Raw genomic sequence first — 21,587 nt, 5'->3', positions numbered from 1 at the left:
GTGTAGAGTGGCATATAAAGAAGTACAAATCATCAAGTACGGCGGAATGACTTGAGAAAAAGACACTTGCACTTTGAATGATCCCAAGATATAAATTGTTCAAGAAATCCATTGAAATAACGGACAGGACAGTCCCTCTTATATAATGTTCTATCGTGCTAGTCACAAGCCGGGCGCTAAATTCGTCTATGGAATCTTTGGTGTCCAGTACCCAGGCAATGAACCCACCTCGAGCCAACTGGACCTAATCAAACGGTTCGATGAGCTCATCGATGGCAAGGCTCACCTCGATCGCATCGTCTACCCGACCAAGAACAAGGATTTCGGTACCCGCATCTGGCTGTCCTACTGGCGGCCCGAAACCTACGCCGCGTGGTGGGCCAGCGATCCCGTCAAACAGTTTTGGGCGTCACTACCAGAAGACGCCGGGATATGGCGCGAGATTTTGACCGTTGATGTGGGCAGAACGCAAAATGCAGTCACTGCAGAGCTCAAGAATGGTGTCAATGGTCTCGATGGGATGGAGGGATTTACCGAAAAGATTGGCTACTGGGGATGTCTACGCGATCGGCTCGCCCAGTCCTCCCCCGAAGAAAAGTTTCCCTCTTCATTGACACAGATGCCCCAGCGGGTACCAGAGACTGATTCTATACGCCGTGGTCGCACAACCATTACACGACTTCCGGACAATATCATGTTTCTCGTAGAAGGCCAAGACCACTCGGCCATGACGCCCGAGGAAAAGACGTACTGGTTTGAAGAGTTTGACGAGCTAGTCACGGGCTGGATGCACCATTTGGGGGACAATGCAGCCGATAATGGATTGCTGGATGTGCGCATGGGTTATGTGCCCGAGTTTGGCCGTTTCCGTGACCTGGGACCCGTCAATCTTGATCACAACCGAAAGATTGAACTCTTTTTCTGGATGGACATGAGCAAGTTTGAGCGCGTCGGTCGCGTGCACAGAGGACACGTCAAGTTGAGAAAGAAGTTTATGGAAGCTTATTGTCCCGTGGGGAAAATGGGCAATGGAGTGGGTAAAATCACATTATGGGAAGAGACGTCGATTATGAAGGGTAATGAGATTGAAGCAGAGTATGTTGGATGCCGGGAGGGGACCGGATTCATGGCATACGATGCAACTGATGCGGTGGATAGCATGACTGTAGTTTAGTAGGCAAGTCTTGATCACAGAGGCAACTGGATAGGTACCCCTTTGTGCAAGGCAAGGGAAATGGAAATAGATGTCGAAGGTACAGACACTGCGTTGCGTCCTCACTCGACCACCTCTGTCCAATGAGATCAACTGCAATTCAACACACGACACATTGTCGGGGCTGAGTAAGGCTGCATTGATGATTGGACACCGTTGCAATGGATCATGGACATGGTGGTCTAGATCTGCCCTGCAATTTTCCAAATGCTTCTGGGGATGGTAATCAGCTGGGCTCTGATTGGCTTAATCAAAAGTCAACAGCCAATGAGATTGCGCGCAAATATGCTGACCCTAAAGTGTGCTCAAGTCCCTGCATAATGGACGATTTGTGACGTCGATCTCCAGACTATCGGACCATTTCTTGACATGGCCTGGATGGCTTTGGAATGGTCGATTCGTGTATAAAACCGTCTACAATCTTGCATGAAACATTGTCTTTTCCCATCATCACTCACATCCGCATTCATCAACAAACATACAAACACAAACTCATCTGTCACTGCAAAGCTCATATAAAAAACGGCAAACCTCTGTCCATCTCTCTCAGACTTTTCACAATTCAAATCCACTCAATCCAATTCCAACACAATGGCTACTGAAATCACCAAGCCCACTTCCACCTGCTGCGGCAAGGCTTCCGGCGGCGAGTGCGTCTGTGGTAAGTTTTGGCCTCCCGTTTCAGCAAACCTTGTCAATTGTCTAACAATTTCTTCAGCCAAGCAAGCCACTTGCTCCTGTGGCAAGCAGCCTGCCCTGTCCTGCAACTGCAGCAAGGCTCCCGCTGAGAACACCGTGACTGGCGCACGTTGTTCGTGTCGTGCCCGCCCCGCCGGCGAGTGCAACTGCGACAACTCTGCCAAGGAGAACTCGGCCGTCAAGGGCGAGTCTTGCGCTTGCGGCGCCCGACCTGTCGATGCTTGCACCTGCGAAAAGTCCAGCGGAGATGCCGGCCACAATGACAACGAGATTGACTTTACCACCAAGAAATAAGTGATTACACACTTGACAAGGGTTACGGCACAGAATTGGTCTTTTTTTGTTCACGGCCCAAGCATGGATGGCGTTTTTGGAGTTGCAACGGCGAGCTAGTCAAATCACTTTTAGATTGAGGCAGGGCAAACAGAAATTGATACCCAAGATTTCATGAAAAGCCTATTGGCATGGAAAACAAATACAAAGATTATAATCATACAATTGACATGGCATTTCTATATCATCAAGATGGGAATAAGTCGTGACGTTCATGTTGTATGAATTGGGATATACCGCCGGAAACGTCTGATTTGAGAAGTGAGACAAGAGACATGTAATCAACCGCCCAACCATTTCCGGGCTGTAGGGAGTATGCAGAGTGATTGAGCCATTTCAGCTGACTGAATAACTGGCACTGAATCTATCAGACACTCAATGACTTTCCGCGATTTGCTTGACACTGGTGCACTGATATCGTGTGATTCAAAGGAGCATGTATCGTGCAGGTAATCCAGAATCAAGCATTCTGTCTCTACATGCTGCACAAGCAAGCACATGCACCGTACTGATGCATCCCTACCAGTAATTAGGCTGGCCGGTCCATCCCGAACTCCAGGGCTGGAAGCTTTGGAGCTCCTGTGGGGCATCCGGCAGAAGAGCTCCAGCGCAAGGAAACCATTGCTAATAGCAGAGCCCTAGTAATCCCCCAGGGCCTTGAACCCTTGAAAACTCTTGCGATCGGGCGATTGCTGAACATACGGTCTGCAAGCCACAGAGCCTAGGTACGTACCTGTGGCAGCCAGTAGCAAGCATTGTCCTGCAGAGCTATTGGATTGTCCCCAGTCAAGACTATTTTCAGGCACTAAAAATTTCCACAAAGCGCGTCAGTCCGAAAACAGCTCGATAAAGAAAAGCTCCTCGACTTGTTTTTCTTCACTTTTCACCTCTTCCTGTCCATCCATCAAGCCCATTGATCTCGAGCAAGCACCAGGTTTGAATTCTCGCAAGACCTACTGCTCTTCTGTTTGAAAAACAATACTGTTTGTCGACCGCCTCGTCAGCTAGGCATCCCTTTGGAACAACAATTGCCTGTGGGAATCTTACTCATCTGCGACCAACATCTCCAGAATCCACAACAGACGCGCCCTTGCGCCAACCTTTGACCACTTTTTTTTCCTCCTCTACCCACTTTCTTGAGGGGTTTTGTCCTTTTAATTCATATTACCCACCCCTATCGCACACATCCTCCCGTCTACATTGAACAAACATTGTCGCAATGCCTCCCAGAGCCAAGAAAACAGAAAGCAGCGCGCCTGCCAAGGCAGCTGCTACCACCAAAGCCTCGACCAAGTCTGCCGCGACCAAGGCCGCAAAAGTAACCAAAAAGACCACGACTGAGATTCCTTCTCGCTCTCGCAAGGCTGCGCCAGCCAAAAAGGTTGAGGAGGAGGAGACCAAAGACGATGCCGCCGAGGTCCCCGAGGTAAATGGTGATGCTAAAGAAGAGGTCGAGGAGACCGAGGAGACCGAGGAGGAGGTAGCCAAGCCCGCACAGAAAAAGACTGCTGCTAGCAGTAAAGCAGCTACCGCAACCGCCAGCAAGGCGTCCGTCAAGGCCAAGACCACCAAGCGCAAAGATCGCGATGATGAGGACCAGAAGCCAGCCAAAAAGTCGAGGAAAGCTGTTCTGCCTGGTCCAGGCAACCCCATCAACAAACTCCCCGAAGTTATTCTCGACATTTTTGTTTTTGGTGAAGGCACTTCGGGCGAACTGGGATTGGGCAATCAAAAGCACGAAAACAAGAAGCCGGTTGATGTCAAGCGTCCGCGCCTGAACCATAACCTGGACGCCCTCAAGGTTGGCGTCGTGGCCATTAGCTGTGGTGGTATGCACGTTGTTGCTCTTACGCACGACAACAAGATCCTGACATGGGGTGTCAACGACGACCGTGCTCTCGGCCGTGACACGACTTGGGACGGCGGTGTTCGCGATGCAGACGATTCCGACTCGGACGACGACGACGAAGGTTTCAAGGAGATGAACCCCAACGAGGCCACTCCAGGCCGGGTAAATTTTGACGATGTTGTCGCGGCTGGAACCAGATTTGTTCAGGTTGTCGCCACCGACTCTGCATCATTTGTCCTGACCGAGGACGGCCGGGTTTTTGGCTGGGGTACCTTTAGAGGCTCTGATGGAATCATTGGCTTCACCAACACCGTTCGTGTCCAGCAGTTTCCTGTTCAGGTTGAGGGGCTCAAGAATATCACCCGCCTTGCCGCTGGCGCAAACCATGTCCTGGCTCTGGATTCAGATGGCAAAGTCTTTACATGGGGTAGCGGAGGCCAATTCCAGCTGGGACGCAAAGCCATCACTCGTGGCAACAAGAACACTGGTCTGAACCCAGAGCCCTGCGGCAGATTTACTCGCAAGCACCACGCTGTCGCCATCTCTGCCGGCTCGTACCACAGTTTCTACATTGACAATGATGGCGAGGTCCACGCCTGGGGTCTCAACAACTACTCTCAGACTGGCCACAACGATGACGCTGGCAGAGACGATGCCATGGTGCTAAACCCCAAGATTGTCAAGTCATTGCGCGGCAAGAAGATTGTCTCGATAGAAGGAGGCATGCACCATTCCGTGGCTGCGACCGCCGAGGGTGAATTGCTCACTTGGGGACGCGTTGACGGCCACCAAGTCGGCCACCACGCCAGCGTCTACAACGAGGACAACACTGTCTATGACGAGCACGAGAAGCCCCGTATCTTGATTGAGCCCACCGTTGCTGGTAGAGGTAAGCCGAAACATGGTTAACAAGTCAAATTCCTATACTAACATGCTCACTAGACTTCAAGACCACCTTTGTGGCTGCGGGTACCGACAACAACTTTGCCATTACTGACAAGGGCACCGTGTATTCGTGGGGTTTCTCGGCAAACTACCAGACTGGTCAAGGTACCACTCAGGATATTGAAGAGCCGACCTTGATTGACAATACTGCTATTCGCGACAGGAACATTGTCTGGGCTGGTGCAGGTGGACAGTACTCGATAGTTGCTGCTTCCCACCCCACGCAACCCCCAGGAGTCGTTGTCAATGGACACATTGCACAAAATGGAGTAAATGGACACTAAACCTTGCCTCTCAGGTACCAGGTCGGCAGGGCAACTGGGCAGAGGAATGAATTGCACGATATCAAGTCGTATATCATGCAAGATACACGGGTTGTTGTATTATACGTGTCCATATTTCACGCCGTTTTCAGTCGCGCATTAGATATTGAGGAGGATGACAGCGTTATTTGAACATTAGGATTCATGAACTGGAGTTTTTCAAGGACGGCTCTCACGCAAAATCAGTATGGGGTGTTTTGCTCTCTTTTTTTCGGCAAGGTCATGTGGTGACCGAGGTGTTGGTCAATCACTGCCTGCCATGTAATAGCCTGCTTTGGAATCAAATTTTGTTGATAAATCTTTCTTGGGAATTTGCGCCCGTGAAGATTCAGCTGCATCTGCACATTCCAGCAGTCGGAAAAGTCGGTATGGTGCGAATATTGACAGGGTGGACAGCTTTGATGAAAATTCCAACCGTCATCAACCACTTGTGCTCTGGGGCGCAATGACGGGTATGACAAAGCCGGACTGGTTATGCGCAATGCTGGTCACTGTCAACCGGGATTTTGATCGCAGATCTGGGCAGGGGGTTTCACGGCATAGAGATCAGTTTTGCGCCGCAGCCAAGATGCAGGGCATGGTTGCCTGGGCACGCGCATCCGAGATGAAATTTTTCTTCTCCCCTTTCCCTGCAGGAGATCACGATGAGGTCTACAAAGGTATTGTGTTTTGGTTGTCATTCAGCTGCGAGACGTGAAAGACGAAGCAAGCTGAGCTCTGATGAAAGCAGACCGCTGTGGGCGGAACTCGGCTTTACAGTATATTAAATCCGTCGAATATTTGAAATCTTGGAGGCTCAAGCCGACCTGAGCGTGAATTTGGAATGGGGGACAGAGAGGAATCGTGGTCTCGGCACAAAAAACCGAAAAGTAGCCGCCCGTCCTCGCGGGTTGTAGAGCTAGTGGTGTGCCTGTATCATGTAGGATAGCCTCCATCAGACCCTTCTTTCACCCACGCCCGTGATCATGTAATCGAGTATACACACGAACGGAAAAAGTTTAGACTTTCAAAATGAGCAGACATCAAGATCGTCAGTCTTGATGTTTCACAACATACAGAAGCGGGACAAAACGAGTAAGGCGTGAGCGCTGGACTGTGGCATTGCCAATGTTTGAACGGTGAGACTGAGCCTGACTGATTAACAAAGCCTTGCTGGTATGGCTGGCTGTGTCCACTGTCGACGGGCCAGTTTCTAGAAGCCCAAAAGAAGCACGGGGGGCATGGGGGTCCAGTTCTGTCGAGCTGGGGTGAGGAGTGCTGGTCCCGGCTGGGTCATTAGAGATTGCAAGACAAGGGGCATTTTCGGTGAGCCTCAGTTGGTTTTTTCTCTTTTCTCTCCTCTCTCCTCTCCTTTCTCCTTCTGTACCCAGTGTGAAATATGAACCAGTGAGGTGATGGCTCAAGCGAAGCTTATGAATGAGCTCTTTTTTCTCTTTCATACGTGACGTATCTGGTAAAGATTGCAGAATTGATCGTGGTTGTCCGAGGCCATTTCAACAATCAGGCACTTTTGGCGGTCAAGCTCCACAGAACGTTATCAGTGGATGTCAGCGGGGATGAAATCGAGCTCTAGAGACTGAAAATAGCTACTCCTGGGTTCGTGCTTCTATGGGTACATGAGGCCATTGATGTTTTCCGTCGTCGGATCTGTTTCGGGATGGCAAGAGAAAAAAAAGCTTCGAGATGCAGTCAAGATCAGACCTGGGCTACGGCTTGACGGCTACCAAGAATCAAGATACCCCCAAGCAATCTAATACAAGAATGGACTAGACTGAGGCCAATCCTGGGGGTTAAGCGTCCATGTCCGACTAGGAATGCCACCTGGACAGTGAATTGTAATAACTCTTAGATCTGGATCTGTCGTGCAATACACGTACAGCAGAGGTGTACAGTACCTGAGCAGAAATTCTCCGCGATGCTTGACAAGCCGACCCCATCCACCCTGGATTACTTGGTCGGCCGTCTAATCTCCTTTTCCTATTGCTCACCGCCGCTCCGTCGGACATGTTCTTTGAGTGGCCGTAAGTTGCCTACAGACCTCAATCAGCGGGTCATTCGCCCCCGAGATCTCCTCTATTGCTCGATGGAATGATTGGATGGCTCGAGTAGCTAATCGTTCAAACTCTTCAAAGCTCGAGAAACATGTCGTGCATACCTCCCTACTTGCACAGACTGCCCAACTGCGCGAACTCCGACGTTGCAATACAGAATACTGGGGCCACCACCATTCAACGGGAAAGTTTAGTCAACTACCAACATCGGAACCACGGTACACGGGAGCTAAACACAAGTCCCAAGTAGTTTGAAGAGTAGTTTGCATGATGATGCTAATGCATGCTTGCTTTTTTTTCGTCCCCTTCTGCGGTCGACGACAAGCAAGAGACTGTGGGCAATTGACATGCCATCTCGTACTGTACCGTGCGGTCTTTGTCAGGACGAGCCAAAAATCCCGTAAGTGCCGGACTTGAGAGCAGCGACTTTCTTTCAAAAGGCCTCACTGAGGTTGGGTCTAGGCAGAAAAGGGTCATCAGCTCGAGCTAGACCACGCCTCCATCAGCCACAATGTTGTCTCAGCAGACAAGCAGTAATACTCGCCTTGGTTTAGCGTCGTGATCGTCTCCTCAAAAGTGCCAGACATCCTTGGAAAATAACAAGAGAGCAGGCAATGGTCGAATGCAATCATGCTTGCGTGGTATGAAGAGAAAAGTGAATAGGATCAGAGCTATGGGTCCTCGGCTTGGCCTACATTTAGTGTCTTGGCGATCGTCCTGTCAATAAACCCATTTCCCTGATGCAAGTCACTCTCTGTACCTGTCCACCAGCACTCGTGTCGTCTGTTGGGCCGGGCCTCTTGTTTCAACAGCAGCCGGGGTCTGCTCGCTGCGGTGCCGATCGACAATGGCATTGGCTGCTGGTGCGAAACGGACTCCATTGTCCTGTTGAGCCGTGAGAATTCATGATCTCATGGAACATTTTGAGGTGAGCAGCTCGTGGGTTCTTGGGTTCGGCGTAAACCAAACACATTGCACCTCATTCATGCCCCCGGCGAACCTCGATGATTGCCAAGCCTCATGACGATTTCTCTGCAAGACTCCCAAGAAATCGCCATTCCTTGTCAAGAGTAGAAACCAAGCCGTCTAGGCCCTACGCTGCAACGTCGTTTTTTTTTTGCGACGCTCAACATTAGACCAACTCCACAACTCGTAGGGCTCCGGATCGTCAGCAATACTAACAAACTAGCAACGTCAAGGGACCGAGAGCGAGTGAGAGAGGGGGGGTGTCTGTCTGTCAATCTCGGTTCGAAAGCAAGGGTACCTGCTTTCGGAACCCTTTCTTGCCCCGCCTCCTCCTCATTACTCACCTCACCCACCAGCCCACCAGCGCATCAGTGATAATAAACGTAGCATTGGTTCCCATGAAATGCGCGGAGACTGCAGTAGGTGAGGTAATCTAGGAGGGGTGCATGTTGCATTGATGCCGGGTAGACTTGGTGCCGCCTCCACGTTGGCTCTTACTCGCGCTGTAACGCCCAAGGCTCGCAGCGAGGGCGGAGGCTCTGAAGAGGCTGTTAATAAAACACCACAGCGCTCGACGGCGAACCCGCTAACTCCGATCACTTTGTCAAGACAGAATAGATCCACCCCATGTTTTCCTGCTCTAGGCAAGCTGGGGTCAACAGTTCGGAAAGACGCAAGAGGCAAGGGACACACTCACGTCGAGCTGTTGGCGCAGTTTGGCGGTCCATTTCAAATACGGTCCTCAATCGTAGAGGGGACGTCCGATCTGCAGCAGCACGCCGCGATGGACGAGGCAGTCATGCTATTCGACGGACTGTTTGAGCTGTAGACACCGGGGTCAAGCTGGGTGCGCCGTACTGTGCAATTACTCTCAAGGGATCTGCTTTTGGACGTTGCGTGTGTAAAGCTCCCACGGTCCAGCCACGCTAAGAATGATTAAAGAATTGGCGTCTGGATGTCAACTTGCTTTTATTGATACGTACCTATAGACCTAGGAGTACAGGGTAATAGCTATATACATACTACATACACGGTACAGGTACCAAGTAACACCCCCCTGCCGACGACACCACGGATGTCCAAAGGACTGACCAAGAGAAAAACCCGTCCGTCTTTTTTTTCCCTATCCTCTGCTCATGAAAAAAAAAACACACTGGTAAAAAAAAAGCTCCTCAAAAAAGACGGTTTGTATAAGACAGACTGCATCCTGCCCACTCTACTCAAAATGAACCATCCTTTTTCAAACATCCGACCACAACAACAACCTACAACACCAGCCTGGGGAGGGAGAACAATTAGTCTCATTCCCCCGGCAGAGGGTTGTTGGCTACCCTTTCTTCTTTACTATTCTCGTACACATTGACCTAGGTCTTTTATTTTCCACAAGCAATCGTTTCGGTACAAAACATCTTGCCTCGACCAGACTCGCTGAGCTGAGAGTGACGCACCTATATACAACCCAACCTGCATCCTCTTTACTTGTCATACTTTCTATCCATGCCTTGATACTTTTTCAATACCTAAAATGCAGCTGATGAGACCCTTTGACGGTACAGTCACTGCCTACGGAATTCGAGATCTAGGCATAGATATGGATTCTAAACACCAACAAACCCAGGACCTCTCTCTTGCACCTTCTCTCATGTCAAAGCAGCCTCTACCAGCTTGGAACACTGAATTCGTCGACTGGACGGCACACTCTATATACCACTTGACGGAAGAAGCACTTATTGAACCGGTATACCCTTCACCTGAAGACCAGGCCTTGCTGTCCCCATACTCTGCACTCCATTACAGGACTTCCTTGGCCGATCACGGGAATTCCATTTACAAAGATTTTTCCTTTTCCCAACCGTATCCCGGCATGCAAGTGGGCCAAGCAATTGTCTCTTATGATCCAGGAATCCAGCAGCATCAACAGCAGTCAAAGCAGGCGAGGCGAGAACAGGGCATGGTGTCCAATCCCGCTTACATGAGCCCGAACCCTTTTTCGGTTGATTGTACACAGTCACCATCCCAGTACTCGCTTACCGTTCCCGTTGCTGGCCCTATGCATCAAAGGGAAGCCTCGCCAAACTCTCCGCCGCCGCTCAGCCAACCGGGATGTAGTCCAAGCACATCAGGACCCTTGACGCCTACATGGTGAGTTGTAAAAGTCATTGTTGCATCCATCTTGACATTGCTAACTGTTATAGTCCTCCCAGTCGACGACTGTCTACACCGAGCGAGCTGCAGGCCTTTACCGACGCTGAACCTCTTCATGCTGAACATCTTCCCGCTGAACCTCTTCCCATTGCTCATACCCCTACCAAGAATACAGCTCGGTTTAGTTGCCCCAAAATTCCATGTCCAACAATCAAGAGAGATCTCAAATCTCTGCAACGCCATGTCATGGAAAAACACGGCAAACCGGCCCCCGGTGAAATCAAAGCAGGATGGTTCCGCTGCGCATGTGGTTCGACGGCATGTCACTACAGGAAAGCGAACCACACGCGACACTTGAACAATTGCAAGCCTCACAAGTGGAGTTTCAAGGAGTTTGTGTGCCAATGCGGTCGCAAGCACAGCAACAAGGCTGACCACACTGCACACTATATGAAGTGCAATGTCGGCAAAAACCCCGTCGGTCGCCCTCGTGGAGCTGGACCTAATGAATTCCCAGCCAGCGATGCGTAGTGATCAACATGGTGTTTTGCTACCAAAGAGTCCCCGGTTCTGTGTTTGCATTGGCAATCTCGCAATTTCATTTCCTACCTCTCGTTTCTTTTCTGATTCGGTTGCCATTTGATTTTACTTTCGTTTTTTGCATCATCGTCAAAAACTTTCACGACACTCCTTACGTGGTACGACACTTGCTCATTTCATGCCTCATGTGTAAGCGATACCCAAGATTTCATGATCCACGCTCCTTATGAGACTTTTTTCACATGTACTTTTCTTTGCGCGCGACATTTTACACATAGAAATTGTTGGGAAGGATCTCACCGTTGTGGTTGGGGGAGATGTAGTAGTAGTGTGTCAGGCTGACTTGCCATGGCCCTATGTGCGAACTTCCGGTTACTGCGGCGGCGTTGATATGGACAAATAGATGAGCATGACATCCTTTACTATCCACTCCAAAACTGCCTCCTAATTTCCTGACCGAAGGTGTGTGACGTGTCAATGTACTCGGAGCTAAGAAATATTCACCTCATCTGAATCGGGCGCAACGCGTCAAGTTGGCGAGGTACTCTTGCTTTCAGGTGGCGACAAAAGTATGCCTCGTAGGCATTGTAGACGAGGCAATTGGTTCGCAAAGTGGTTCGCAAAAGGAAAAAAGGGGTCAGATGTAATGACGCAAAGCGCGAGCGAGAATATGGGAATTACTGCTGGAAATTATCCAGATTATGTTGAGCATGCGCTTGAATTTATACCTGTATTTTGCAACCTCGGCTTCTTCAGCCGCAGATGCAGACTGTCTCAATAAGCAATTCTTACATGACACAGGTGTTTACCGATTTGTGAGAATTTCCGACCATCAAAATCCTAAACATTGCCAGGCTGCCTGCAACTGCTCCTGCGCCGAGTCAAGGTGGTAACTGGATTTTCAGCTCGGCGTCTGAGGTCCATTTCATGATTGGCAGGCTGAGCGCCTAGACCCTCTGTGGCGCCCGGTCGCAGGGCATTCAGGAAACATGTCCGATGAGCACATGCTATGTCGTCAATTGAGGACCATTTTCATCTCCTTCACACCATCTTTTAAAATAGCATCACGAGAACCTGCAAGCATCATCACATCTCAATTGTTCAAAAGTACCAGAAAGCAGGCTGCGTCAATCAGGCTCATGATGAGTTTTAAACATGACTTGAGAATCAGGCTGTTTGTTATCTAGATGTGTCGAAATCTACATATTTCTGGGCCCCAGCTCTGCTGAAGCCCGGGGGACATGGAGTCTCTTTTACTTGCTCCGTACGTGACTATGCGGTGGCCGCGACTCCACCACCAATTCTCGACGTGATCATGACATCTGCCACGACAACTCTGGCAAAATGTTCACACACGCAAGCGAGCCACCGCAATGCCACCAACCCGGCTGAAACGACCGAGACCCAGCAAGCATCAACCACCTATACGTTCAAGCTCCCGTACACGGCGTACCGCGGCGCCTTTATCGGGGACCACTACCGACTGCAGCAGCTACGTCTGCAGACCGAGTTCCTCGACATTTTCTCCGTCGTGTGCCTGTGCGGTCGCGTTTTCGAGGCGCAGGCCTTTTCGCTCTCGTGCCCGGCGAGTCGCGGCAAGCTGCTCGAGTCGCGCCGCCGCCGCATGAAGCGCATCTACCGCTCTGACAACTTTGTCGACGTCTTTGAACAGGCCGGTCGCCGGTTTCTAGTGACAAAGGTCGATCGGACGGAAAAGGAGTGGTCCGACGTCTGCCGGCAGGTTATGCGCGGCGGTGATGACTTTGCCTTGGACCGGCCCGCCCGCCTACTCGGATGGGGCGGGGCTCGGTGCAGTGTCGAGGATGAGCGGACCGAATACGTTGATGGTAATGTGAGTGATTGACTTTTGTCATGGAACGTGCGGAAATTAATGGATCGATCGTATAGGTTTGCGCTCCCCACGAGAGCGAGCCAATCAGACACCACGTGTCCTACGTTGAACCGACCTCTTATGCTGGGGCCGTCATGAAGGGATTGAGGGTTGGAAAGTGATGATACCACGATTTTCATTTTCCTTTTTCCAAGTTCTTGACTCTCTTCATGCTGGCTTCCTATGGAATCATGATACATGTGGGATGATCTTTTCTATGGCTTCTTGGCTGGTGCATACTTCTCTGGCTTCCACTTGGTTTGGAGATTCTATACTGCGCTGCTTCCTGATTCGATGCCCCTATACTTGGCGCAACCTTATATCCGCGCCATCCTATCAATAACACGGACCGTCCATTTGTTCTAGTTCCATGCAAACACGACTGGCGCTAGGTGCATGATTGGGTCCCTGCGGTGTGAGAGACAGGGACAAGGCAAGAAGTATGCTTGTGAACAGCTAGCATTCCCACGTATATAATCGGGGAAGCTAGCAGCGGTGCAACGTGCCCAGCAGCACTCGATCTGTCTTTTGCAGCAAACATGGTTGAGCAGTCGACGCATTGTCTTCAGATTATAGACTCGAACGAGTGAATATGGAAATGTCAAGCGAATGAATACATAATCACAAGTCGGCACAACAGGAGAATGAATACGTTGAGTCTGAATGTCTGATGCAGCGCACTTCAATTGTCGCAGTTGCTGAACGTGATATAGGCGATGAAGCCAGAGATGTTAGAGGTGGGAATCACTGATATGTCAACTATGTAACCTTAGGTGGTCTCTTAACATTGCATGCACTAACGTGAGGATTGCATAGTGCTGGCTCACCACAGACATCTCCTAGCCTTATTCGCAGTTTCATAACATCATAGAGAATATTTTGGCAATATGCCCGTCATCGCCCTCCGATATTGAGTCAGGGAATATTTATTCAGTTATCATACTGGGATGGTGATGATAGTTCTGGGCAGTGTATGTATGTGTGTGTGTGTGTGTGTGTGTGTGTGTGTTTTCCTGGCGTACGTAGCTAGCGACGGGATGGGTGAACCGGGTGAGGGGTAACCATCGTCAGTTCATAGAACAGGTATATCAGATATCTTAATGTCATAATCAGGCATAGTCTGAGCTTTGGACCTGTGACCGTGTAAATGGGACATTTCGGGATGACAAGGATAACAAAAATAGTCCTGATATTTAGTCGGGGATAACGAACAGCAGATAAGCTCTTGTGAGAATGGTGATACTATTGTACGGCTCGAGGCTCTTCAAGCAAGATACCTGGACTAATCACCCCGGTTATTCACACCCCACCCACCCCATTCCTGCTATCCACCGAAGCAATTTCCATATTATCTCTTCTTTCACCACCAAATATCACCGGTGTCTTGGGTCTGCAAAACACAATGGACATATACCAAATAGCGAAGGGCTCGCACCGTCCCTCGAACTCCAGGCCAACCCTAATAAATCCAAACAAAAAACCAACTAATCTAACTGGCCCAAATAGACAATTCTAACACATCTGCATATTTTCCCCAATTTCTTTGTTTAAGAAATTGTGGGATTGAATGTATTTTAATGCTATATATCTTTTTGCGTGGCTTACATTTAGATGTAGTGTGGCGGGGCAGCGGCTGGTGATGTGCACAGACTTTTTTTGTATGGGGGTTCTGATGAATTGCCCAAGGGTCCGTAATCCCTGCAACTTGTCTGCAAGCACCCGACTTCCAAGGCGAGTTCTTACTATACAATAGAACGAATGCCGAAAATTCAGCAACAACTCTTACAAACGGCCGAAAATTCAGCAACAACTCTTACAAATGGCCGAAAAATAAAATAATAACTAATAAGATCCTCAATACCTAATTGAGTTTAATACTTAAAGACAGCTAGCCCTCTCCATGTGTTAAAAAGTTTTCTCACCAAGATCTCCAATGAACCCCCAAAATTGGCATGAGGCAGCGCGAAACTTTTGTAGTCGGTCTACTCACATGTTCCTGACACCTAGTATCTGTCATGGAATTTGCGCAAAATCCACAGTGTGATCTCCCTCTAGCACCGTTCTTATTACCAGAACAGGAGGTGGCAGATTTCTCCGGAGAGCCTTTGTGGCCAAATACCTCCGAAAACACGCAGCGCATCGATTGTGCACAGTACTTTGTTGAACCTAGAGATATACCACCACAATACCACGATTTATCAGCCGCATATCATATAAGCACAGAATGGCCCGTCGAGAACCAGCAATTTGACTATTGCATGCAGGGGATCCAGCATTTTGAACGAGAGACTCAGCATGGGTTCATAATGCCCTGCCCAGCTCCGATTACTCAATATTTTCCTTCCGAACATACCCCATCTACGTACCAACGCTCACTTTGGACTGACCAGTTCGGCTCATGCAGTGGTTCTGTACTTGGATCGGATCAAGAGCCACTGCTCCCACCTATGATATTGAATGATTCAACGTGCAGCTCTAGTATAGCTGAAAGCATGTCACCTCAAAAGTGAGCCCTTGTCACCCATGTATATCCTCTTTGCGATGTCTCTAACTATCATAGATCATCGACCCTACCAATCTCACCAACAGCGACGTTGTCTCATCTGATTTCGAAGACCAAATTGCAGTCTCCTATCAACGAACAACCAGAATACACTTGCCGAAAGTGTGACCAATCCAAGATTGACTTCAAATCACTCAAATCGCTGAAGCGTCACATGAATGAAGTCCATGGCAAGCCCTCCGAGGGACAGCTGCAACGAGGCTGGTTTACATGCGTGGTAAGCAAGTTTTGTCGTTATTCGATTTCACTACCAGGACAAAGGATGTATCTCACAATACAGTGACTCAGTATCACGAGATGAAGATGACCAGAAGAGAAATGCATGATCGCCCTCGCAACATAATTTGCTGACCTACAACCTTGCAGTGCGGATATCAAGCGCCATACGTCCGTAGATCCAACTACACTCGTCATCTTCAAATATGTAAATCAACGAAATGGGTTCATGATGGATACTTTTGCCAGTGTCTTGTCAAGCATACTACAAAAGATTTGCATGAAAAGCACTACCAAATGTGCAGGGAAGGCGGGGGACCTGTTGGGCGTCCGCGGCGTGTGGCGTAGCCAAGTATATCTGCTGTATCGGGTAACCATGGATATTCTCACAATCGTATATGGACCAAGAGCTATTATTCACGAAATCGTTTTTGGTATTCATCTTTTGCTTTCTTCTTCATCGCTCTTCTTTTCTCTTTCACTTTTCCATTTCCCTGTGCTTTCTTTTTCACTTTCTCTTTCGAGGGGCGATCAGATAGTTGTATTTGGCATTTCGCTCATAAATTCTACGATCAAAATGTGTTCTCCGTACATTGACTAGCGCGCTACGTTTACTTGGGGCGGAAGACATTAGAGCTCTGGGTTGGGAAGAGTTGGGAACATTGAGATGAGCATAGCTAGGTATTGAAACGTAGCAGATGCGCATTCAGGTCATAATCGCAATGAACAGTGTTGAAAAAGGGGCAATAAATATAGTGCGTTGAACCGGAAGTAAATGATTGGAAAAGTAGAATTTGAGCGAGGAAACGAGTATTAATGATGCTAGCAGGATGAGGTACATGATATCGAAATGCCTGCTATCCGATTCTAAGTCAACCGATTGCATTGTCAATGGCGCGTATCGATGTGCATGGCTTGGTAATTGAGCACTGTTCAATCAAACGTGACGCGAAGATGTGCCACTCGCGTTCAGCTGATGATCTACATGCACCGGTGGTAGATAATGGATTTCCGCAATGATGAGCCACAGAAAATAAGGGTGGTTCTGCAACGGTCTGCAGGCAAATGGGATAGAATGTGTAAGAAGCAAGGACATGGGAATGGGCGGCGAGCGATTTATACGCTAAAGCGATTTTGGTCCCCATTGTGATTCTATGCTATTAGTCATCACGCTCTGCAAAGGCCGCAATGTCGCGTACGAATGACCTTCAGGGAATTGTATTCCGATCCATATTTCTTGCTGATTTGAGTGACGTTCTTCCCACTTTGATTGACGGGTTGTGAAAGACGATCTCCTCGCTGCTGGATGTCCGGGGAATGAGGGACATTGAATTGACCACACCTAAGGCGTGGCCAGGGACGCAAAAGCCTGTGCATGTAGCTGGGGTTTAGACTTTTTGAGTAATATCATATCGATTCATCAATGGTATACTTTTCTGATGAGATGTTGGACTGAGGGCAGAATATTTTACCAAGATTGAACCGATCCTCTCTTCTACAAGACTGACTCTCTGCGAATGCACAATTGATCGAATAGACGAGTGTTCTTTCACTCTTCATGTAAAGCCCTGATTAGGTCGAAATAACCTCAGACTTTGGTACGGGGCATGGTCTCTTGGCATGCTCCAGGCCAGGATCATGACGATCAAGCACTGTCGCAACGCACCGATTGGCGCCTTGACCCCTGAAACCGAATGTTGTGGGGTCTGGCGACACCCCTAAGCGTCGCAGCTTTCAATGTGGTAGTAGTAACTTCCTTGCTGGGCAGGGGCTTGATTGAGGCTCCGTGAAATCTCACAAAATCCTCCCCCATGAGACTTTCGGTTGGACGATTGCGGAGCCATGTCATAGTAGAGACCGTCAGCCGGTTGTCGCCCAATTCAAGCTTAATCCTTAGCCCCCAGAGCAGAACCCAGTGCCCCTGTCAGGAATACTAGCGTCGAGATGCATTCGAACATCTGACAGACCAACAACCCAGTTGCACCTCAAACGCGCGCATGTCCGACATGAGACGACAGTCCCCATCATTTCTCGTAATGAGCTCAGCTTTTCGGCACATTGGCCGAAGATCTGGTAGCCAGTTGCATGGACAAGCGGCTCTGCTTAAAAGGATCGTCCGGTACCATATCGAAGCATGAAGCATGATCGACTGTCTCTTCTTTCACCACCAAATACCACCAGTTTCTTTGGGTTATTGATCTTTGTTCCCTCTGGCTAGGGTTTACTTTCGTTTCGACTTGACGTCTTTCTTCTCTTATTCAGCTGTTTGAGCTTTTGTGGACAATATAATCCATTCCAGTCATTCAATAACCACCAATCCTCCCAGCCAACATGTCCAAGTTCAATACTCTTGCCTTTTCCACGGCCATCTTTGCCAGCCTGGCATTGGCCGCACCTACTATACCCTTTGTCACACCGAATGCGGTGGTCCCTCTGACCAAGGCTCCCGCCGATGCTCCCATCCTGTCAGAGCGTCAATCCGCCTGCTTCGTCATTGGCTCCACGACGCTGCCCGCCGAAGTCGCCGACGTGGTTACCAGCATCGAGTCGGCCGTGACTTGCGATACCTCCAAGACGACCATCTCGGGTGTCCCCGATGTTACGAGCGGCGATGCCACCTTTTCGGATATAGACTTTAGCCAGTCGTCTCAGACGCCGCTCGAATTTGCCCTGTCCAAGTTTGCCACCAGCACCCCGTTGGCCGATACCGATTTGCAGACTTTCCAGGATCAACTCAACACGTATCTGGCTACAGAGGCGGGTATTCGAAGTGTTGGCGGTAGTCTCGCAATCAAGGTGCCCAAGTTCTTTCTGCAGTACCAGGTCAGCCGTATCCAGACAGCCCAGGGCAACCCTCCTGCTGCTGCTGGATCGCAGGTTGACCACCTTCGCGACAAGGTCCTGAAGAATGCGGCTGGCGAGGACCAATCACTCTTGGACCAGGTCACTGCTCTGGCTACGCAACTGTCTTAGGTGTGAGAATCGCTTAGGCTTGCGTGGCATCAGACATGACAGTTACTATACTCAACGACGGGGCACGAGCGGCAAGTAGAATAATAATTATACTCTATTAAGAAGTCAAATTATGGATATCGCTCTAGTGACTTGCGTCAAAGCATGAGATCTAATGCAGTTATGTGTGGGTTGCCCAGGTCATTCAATTCGTCAATGGCCAGTTTGGATTTTCTCGTTGGACTCGCACCTCATTCTCGACCCATGTGACCCTATTGCCATCTTCTTCAATGGGACTCAGCTCATTGGCGCTGTTCCTACTCGAGGCTTTGGTGTATGTACTTGCAGGCTTGGACAGACCTGAATCACTACGGGAGTGTAATGGCGATGACGGGATTCTCGGTGTTCCAGGCGAACGGGGGACCTTGTGTTCGTACATGACAAATCTAGGAAGTTCGCTCGTCTGGCTCTGACCATGGCGTCCATATGCGCTTGCCATGCCGCGGGCTTTGAGATATAAAGGTCGCAGTGTCGGAATGCCAATACATATCATGGATACGGCAATCTCGGCTCCAGCCCACGCGAAATATGGTACAAAGTTGATAGTATAATCCATGACGTTTAATCGGGCGAGAACTATTGTTCGGACAATACCGCATGCTCCAGCACTATACCTGTGTCAGTATGATCACTTCTGAAATAATGGAGATCAACTTACATGACACCCAAACTCATCCCACTAGCCAACATGATTTTTTCTTTTTGTGGCATCTGGAGCGACCAGAGAAACAGCCAAGGAAAGATGGCAAAGAAAAAGTCGCAGATACTCGACCAGACTGAAATGAGTGAGTTATAGATCAAAACCCAAAGCGAGTGGTCATTACGCACCTCCAAGACCGACACTCATTGGCTGGATTTGAATATTCCACTTGCCCGGAGTCCTCAATGGATCCCAGCTTGCCCTGACAGGATCCGTTTGATTCCAGAGCATGACGGCCAGTGCCAGGCTCGTGGCGGTAATGAGAAAGACGACGACCCATAGCATAATCTTTTGCCATCGAACCTGGACCACGCGCAACAAGAATAGACCCATGGAAAGTTTTGCCATGGCGTTTCCAGTAATGGCAAAAGTGTTGGCGACATAGGTCCAGAAAATGGCATTGGATGACTCGGCGAGACTTAGTACCCAAAAGCTCTGGCCGAGACCATTACGAACAGCCACTTGGATGAATATTGCAAAGCACAATATGAGAAGCTATCAGGGATCGTCAGCCATGTCTCTGTACGTTGTGTGAATGGCCCTCTGCTTACACCAGTCGTGGCAAACAGGTAATCCTCCACTCCTATAAACTTGACAATCCGTATCCTGGTATACAGTCTCAAAGCGACCAAGAAGAGCGACAGGGCCGTGAGCGCCCACATGGCACCGGCCAGCTGGTGGCCCGAATTCATGTTGGATGATGAACTGACGAAGAAACAAACATTTGAATCGAAGAATTTTCAAGACAAATGGGTCAGAATAGGAATGGGTTCGGTCAACACGGGACAGGTGCGGGCACGGATGTGATTAAAAAGCTTATGCTGCCTCGCGGGATCAAGGTGTGCTACACAAGAGTCATTTGGGGGCGTGTATGGGCTTGGCGTTGCCCGACACTCGGGGAGAAGGGACCGAAAATAGAACAAACTATTGACGATCCATCACACCGCGGGCCGCTTTGCGACTGGTTCGCTACACCTCTGTATGCCTCGCTGATGGCTCTTTTATCGACTCTTGTGCAGTTTGCATATAATACCGTCGTCATCCCCCCCTCCAGCGACAGGTGCGCGGGCGTGTGGGCGCGAGGTGCTGGCCGTCTACGGCAGTCTGCCAAGGTAACATTGCTTCTATAGAATTGTGGAGAGAACGAGACTTGCATTATTGCCGACTTTGTTTTCTCGAAGAATCTTTCTCAGATTGGCTACCGGTCGGGAAATGGCACCCTGGTTCATCACCGTGACTGGATTGGTGCGCAATTCGGCAACGGTGTCCAATGAGAATCGCGGAATCTTGTAAACGAGGGTGCCGCCAGCCTCCAAGGTGAATGATGGCATGCTATAGGACAATATTCCCTGGATGGAGGGTCAACGTAAGCGCCAACCCACGCTATCGGAATACTGCCTACGCTCTCTGCAGTTGTCGTGTTGTAAATGTCGCGTGGTAATGCGCTCATACTCACTGAAAACCTTGAGAGTTGGCGCCCACGGCTGCACGTGACGTACATTTGCCTTGGCATGTTGAGAGTCAGATACGAGCCATTGATCATTATCGGTCAGTTTGATCCTGTTTGTTTACATAATATTACATCTGCCGAGGAAAGCGAAGGAATTCAAGTGGACCACAAGCCGGGGGACATTTCTGAGAGAAGAAAGAATTCGAGATGGTCTTTTCCAAAGCGTTAATCTCACAGAACTTCGGTTCGAAGAGGCATGATTGGCCATTTACCATTTGGCCGTTCCACCTTGTTCTATTGCCCAGAGGAGATGAGGTGTCGTTTAATTGATCTTGCATCACCTGACGGATGTGTGGATTGACCCGACCGAGCAGTCGGCCTTGCGCCGGGATACCAAAGGTTTGACTCGTCTGTTTGCTGCCGTGCCCGTCCCTAACATGTCTTTGGTAGGATGATGCGGATTACGAGGTAATTATACTAGAGTTGGAATAGATGATTCAAGCGACACGGGGTAGGTCAATGCCTTTGTCCGTGCGACTCATGGTGCTTCTCCAGGGCGCGCCGTTGAGTTTCTAGTTCCGATCACTGAAGCAATGATTGAATTTGTGACCTGATGAGGCTGCTAAAAACTCGGATTGAGACTGACAAGTCAATTGTTCTTAATAGGAGCTCCTCTGCAATTTATTTTGTA

The 21,587-nt window shown here is 49.4% G+C and overlaps 7 protein-coding genes across 7 annotated transcripts; 6 read left to right on the top strand and 1 right to left on the bottom strand.

Moving 5' to 3' along the window:
• Positions 1-145: 145 nt before the first annotated feature.
• On the top strand, positions 146-1,174 carry PFICI_10001 (uncharacterized protein; the record flags this gene model as incomplete). Its single annotated transcript, XM_007838582.1, has 1 exon — positions 146-1,174. One exon carries the CDS (start codon positions 146-148, stop codon positions 1,172-1,174), a length of 1,029 nt encoding a protein of 342 aa, XP_007836773.1.
• Positions 1,175-1,804: 630 nt separating this feature from the next.
• Positions 1,805-2,206, top strand: PFICI_10000 (uncharacterized protein; the record flags this gene model as incomplete). Its single annotated transcript, XM_007838581.1, has 2 exons — positions 1,805-1,874; positions 1,932-2,206. 2 exons carry the CDS (start codon positions 1,805-1,807, stop codon positions 2,204-2,206), a joined length of 345 nt encoding a protein of 114 aa, XP_007836772.1.
• A 1,258-nt stretch (positions 2,207-3,464) lies between these two features.
• Positions 3,465-5,323, top strand: PFICI_09999 (uncharacterized protein; the record flags this gene model as incomplete). The annotated part of the gene is made up of 2 exons (XM_007838580.1): positions 3,465-4,983; positions 5,037-5,323. The coding sequence occupies 2 exons, from the start codon at positions 3,465-3,467 to the stop codon at positions 5,321-5,323; spliced, it is 1,806 nt and encodes a 601-aa protein (XP_007836771.1).
• A 4,581-nt stretch (positions 5,324-9,904) lies between these two features.
• On the top strand, positions 9,905-11,055 carry PFICI_09998 (uncharacterized protein; the record flags this gene model as incomplete). The annotated part of the gene is made up of 2 exons (XM_007838579.1): positions 9,905-10,521; positions 10,575-11,055. 2 exons carry the CDS (start codon positions 9,905-9,907, stop codon positions 11,053-11,055), a joined length of 1,098 nt encoding a protein of 365 aa, XP_007836770.1.
• Positions 11,056-12,379: 1,324 nt separating this feature from the next.
• PFICI_09997 (uncharacterized protein) lies at positions 12,380-13,077 on the top strand (the record flags this gene model as incomplete). The annotated part of the gene is made up of 2 exons (XM_007838578.1): positions 12,380-12,916; positions 12,973-13,077. 2 exons carry the CDS (start codon positions 12,380-12,382, stop codon positions 13,075-13,077), a joined length of 642 nt encoding a protein of 213 aa, XP_007836769.1.
• A 4,988-nt stretch (positions 13,078-18,065) lies between these two features.
• On the top strand, positions 18,066-18,707 carry PFICI_09996 (uncharacterized protein; the record flags this gene model as incomplete). The annotated part of the gene is made up of 1 exon (XM_007838577.1): positions 18,066-18,707. One exon carries the CDS (start codon positions 18,066-18,068, stop codon positions 18,705-18,707), a length of 642 nt encoding a protein of 213 aa, XP_007836768.1.
• A 184-nt stretch (positions 18,708-18,891) lies between these two features.
• On the bottom strand, positions 18,892-20,138 carry PFICI_09995 (uncharacterized protein; the record flags this gene model as incomplete). Its single annotated transcript, XM_007838576.1, has 4 exons — positions 18,892-19,354; positions 19,405-19,522; positions 19,575-19,941; positions 19,998-20,138. 4 exons carry the CDS (start codon positions 20,136-20,138, stop codon positions 18,892-18,894), a joined length of 1,089 nt encoding a protein of 362 aa, XP_007836767.1.
• Between the last annotated feature and the right edge of the window lie 1,449 nt (positions 20,139-21,587).

This window comes from Pestalotiopsis fici, assembly GCF_000516985.1.
Source record: "Pestalotiopsis fici W106-1 unplaced genomic scaffold PFICI_Scf_7, whole genome shotgun sequence".
In the NCBI taxonomy this organism is placed as follows: Eukaryota; Fungi; Ascomycota; class Sordariomycetes; order Amphisphaeriales; family Sporocadaceae; genus Pestalotiopsis; species Pestalotiopsis fici.
This window is presented reverse-complemented; position numbering and strand designations above follow the sequence as displayed.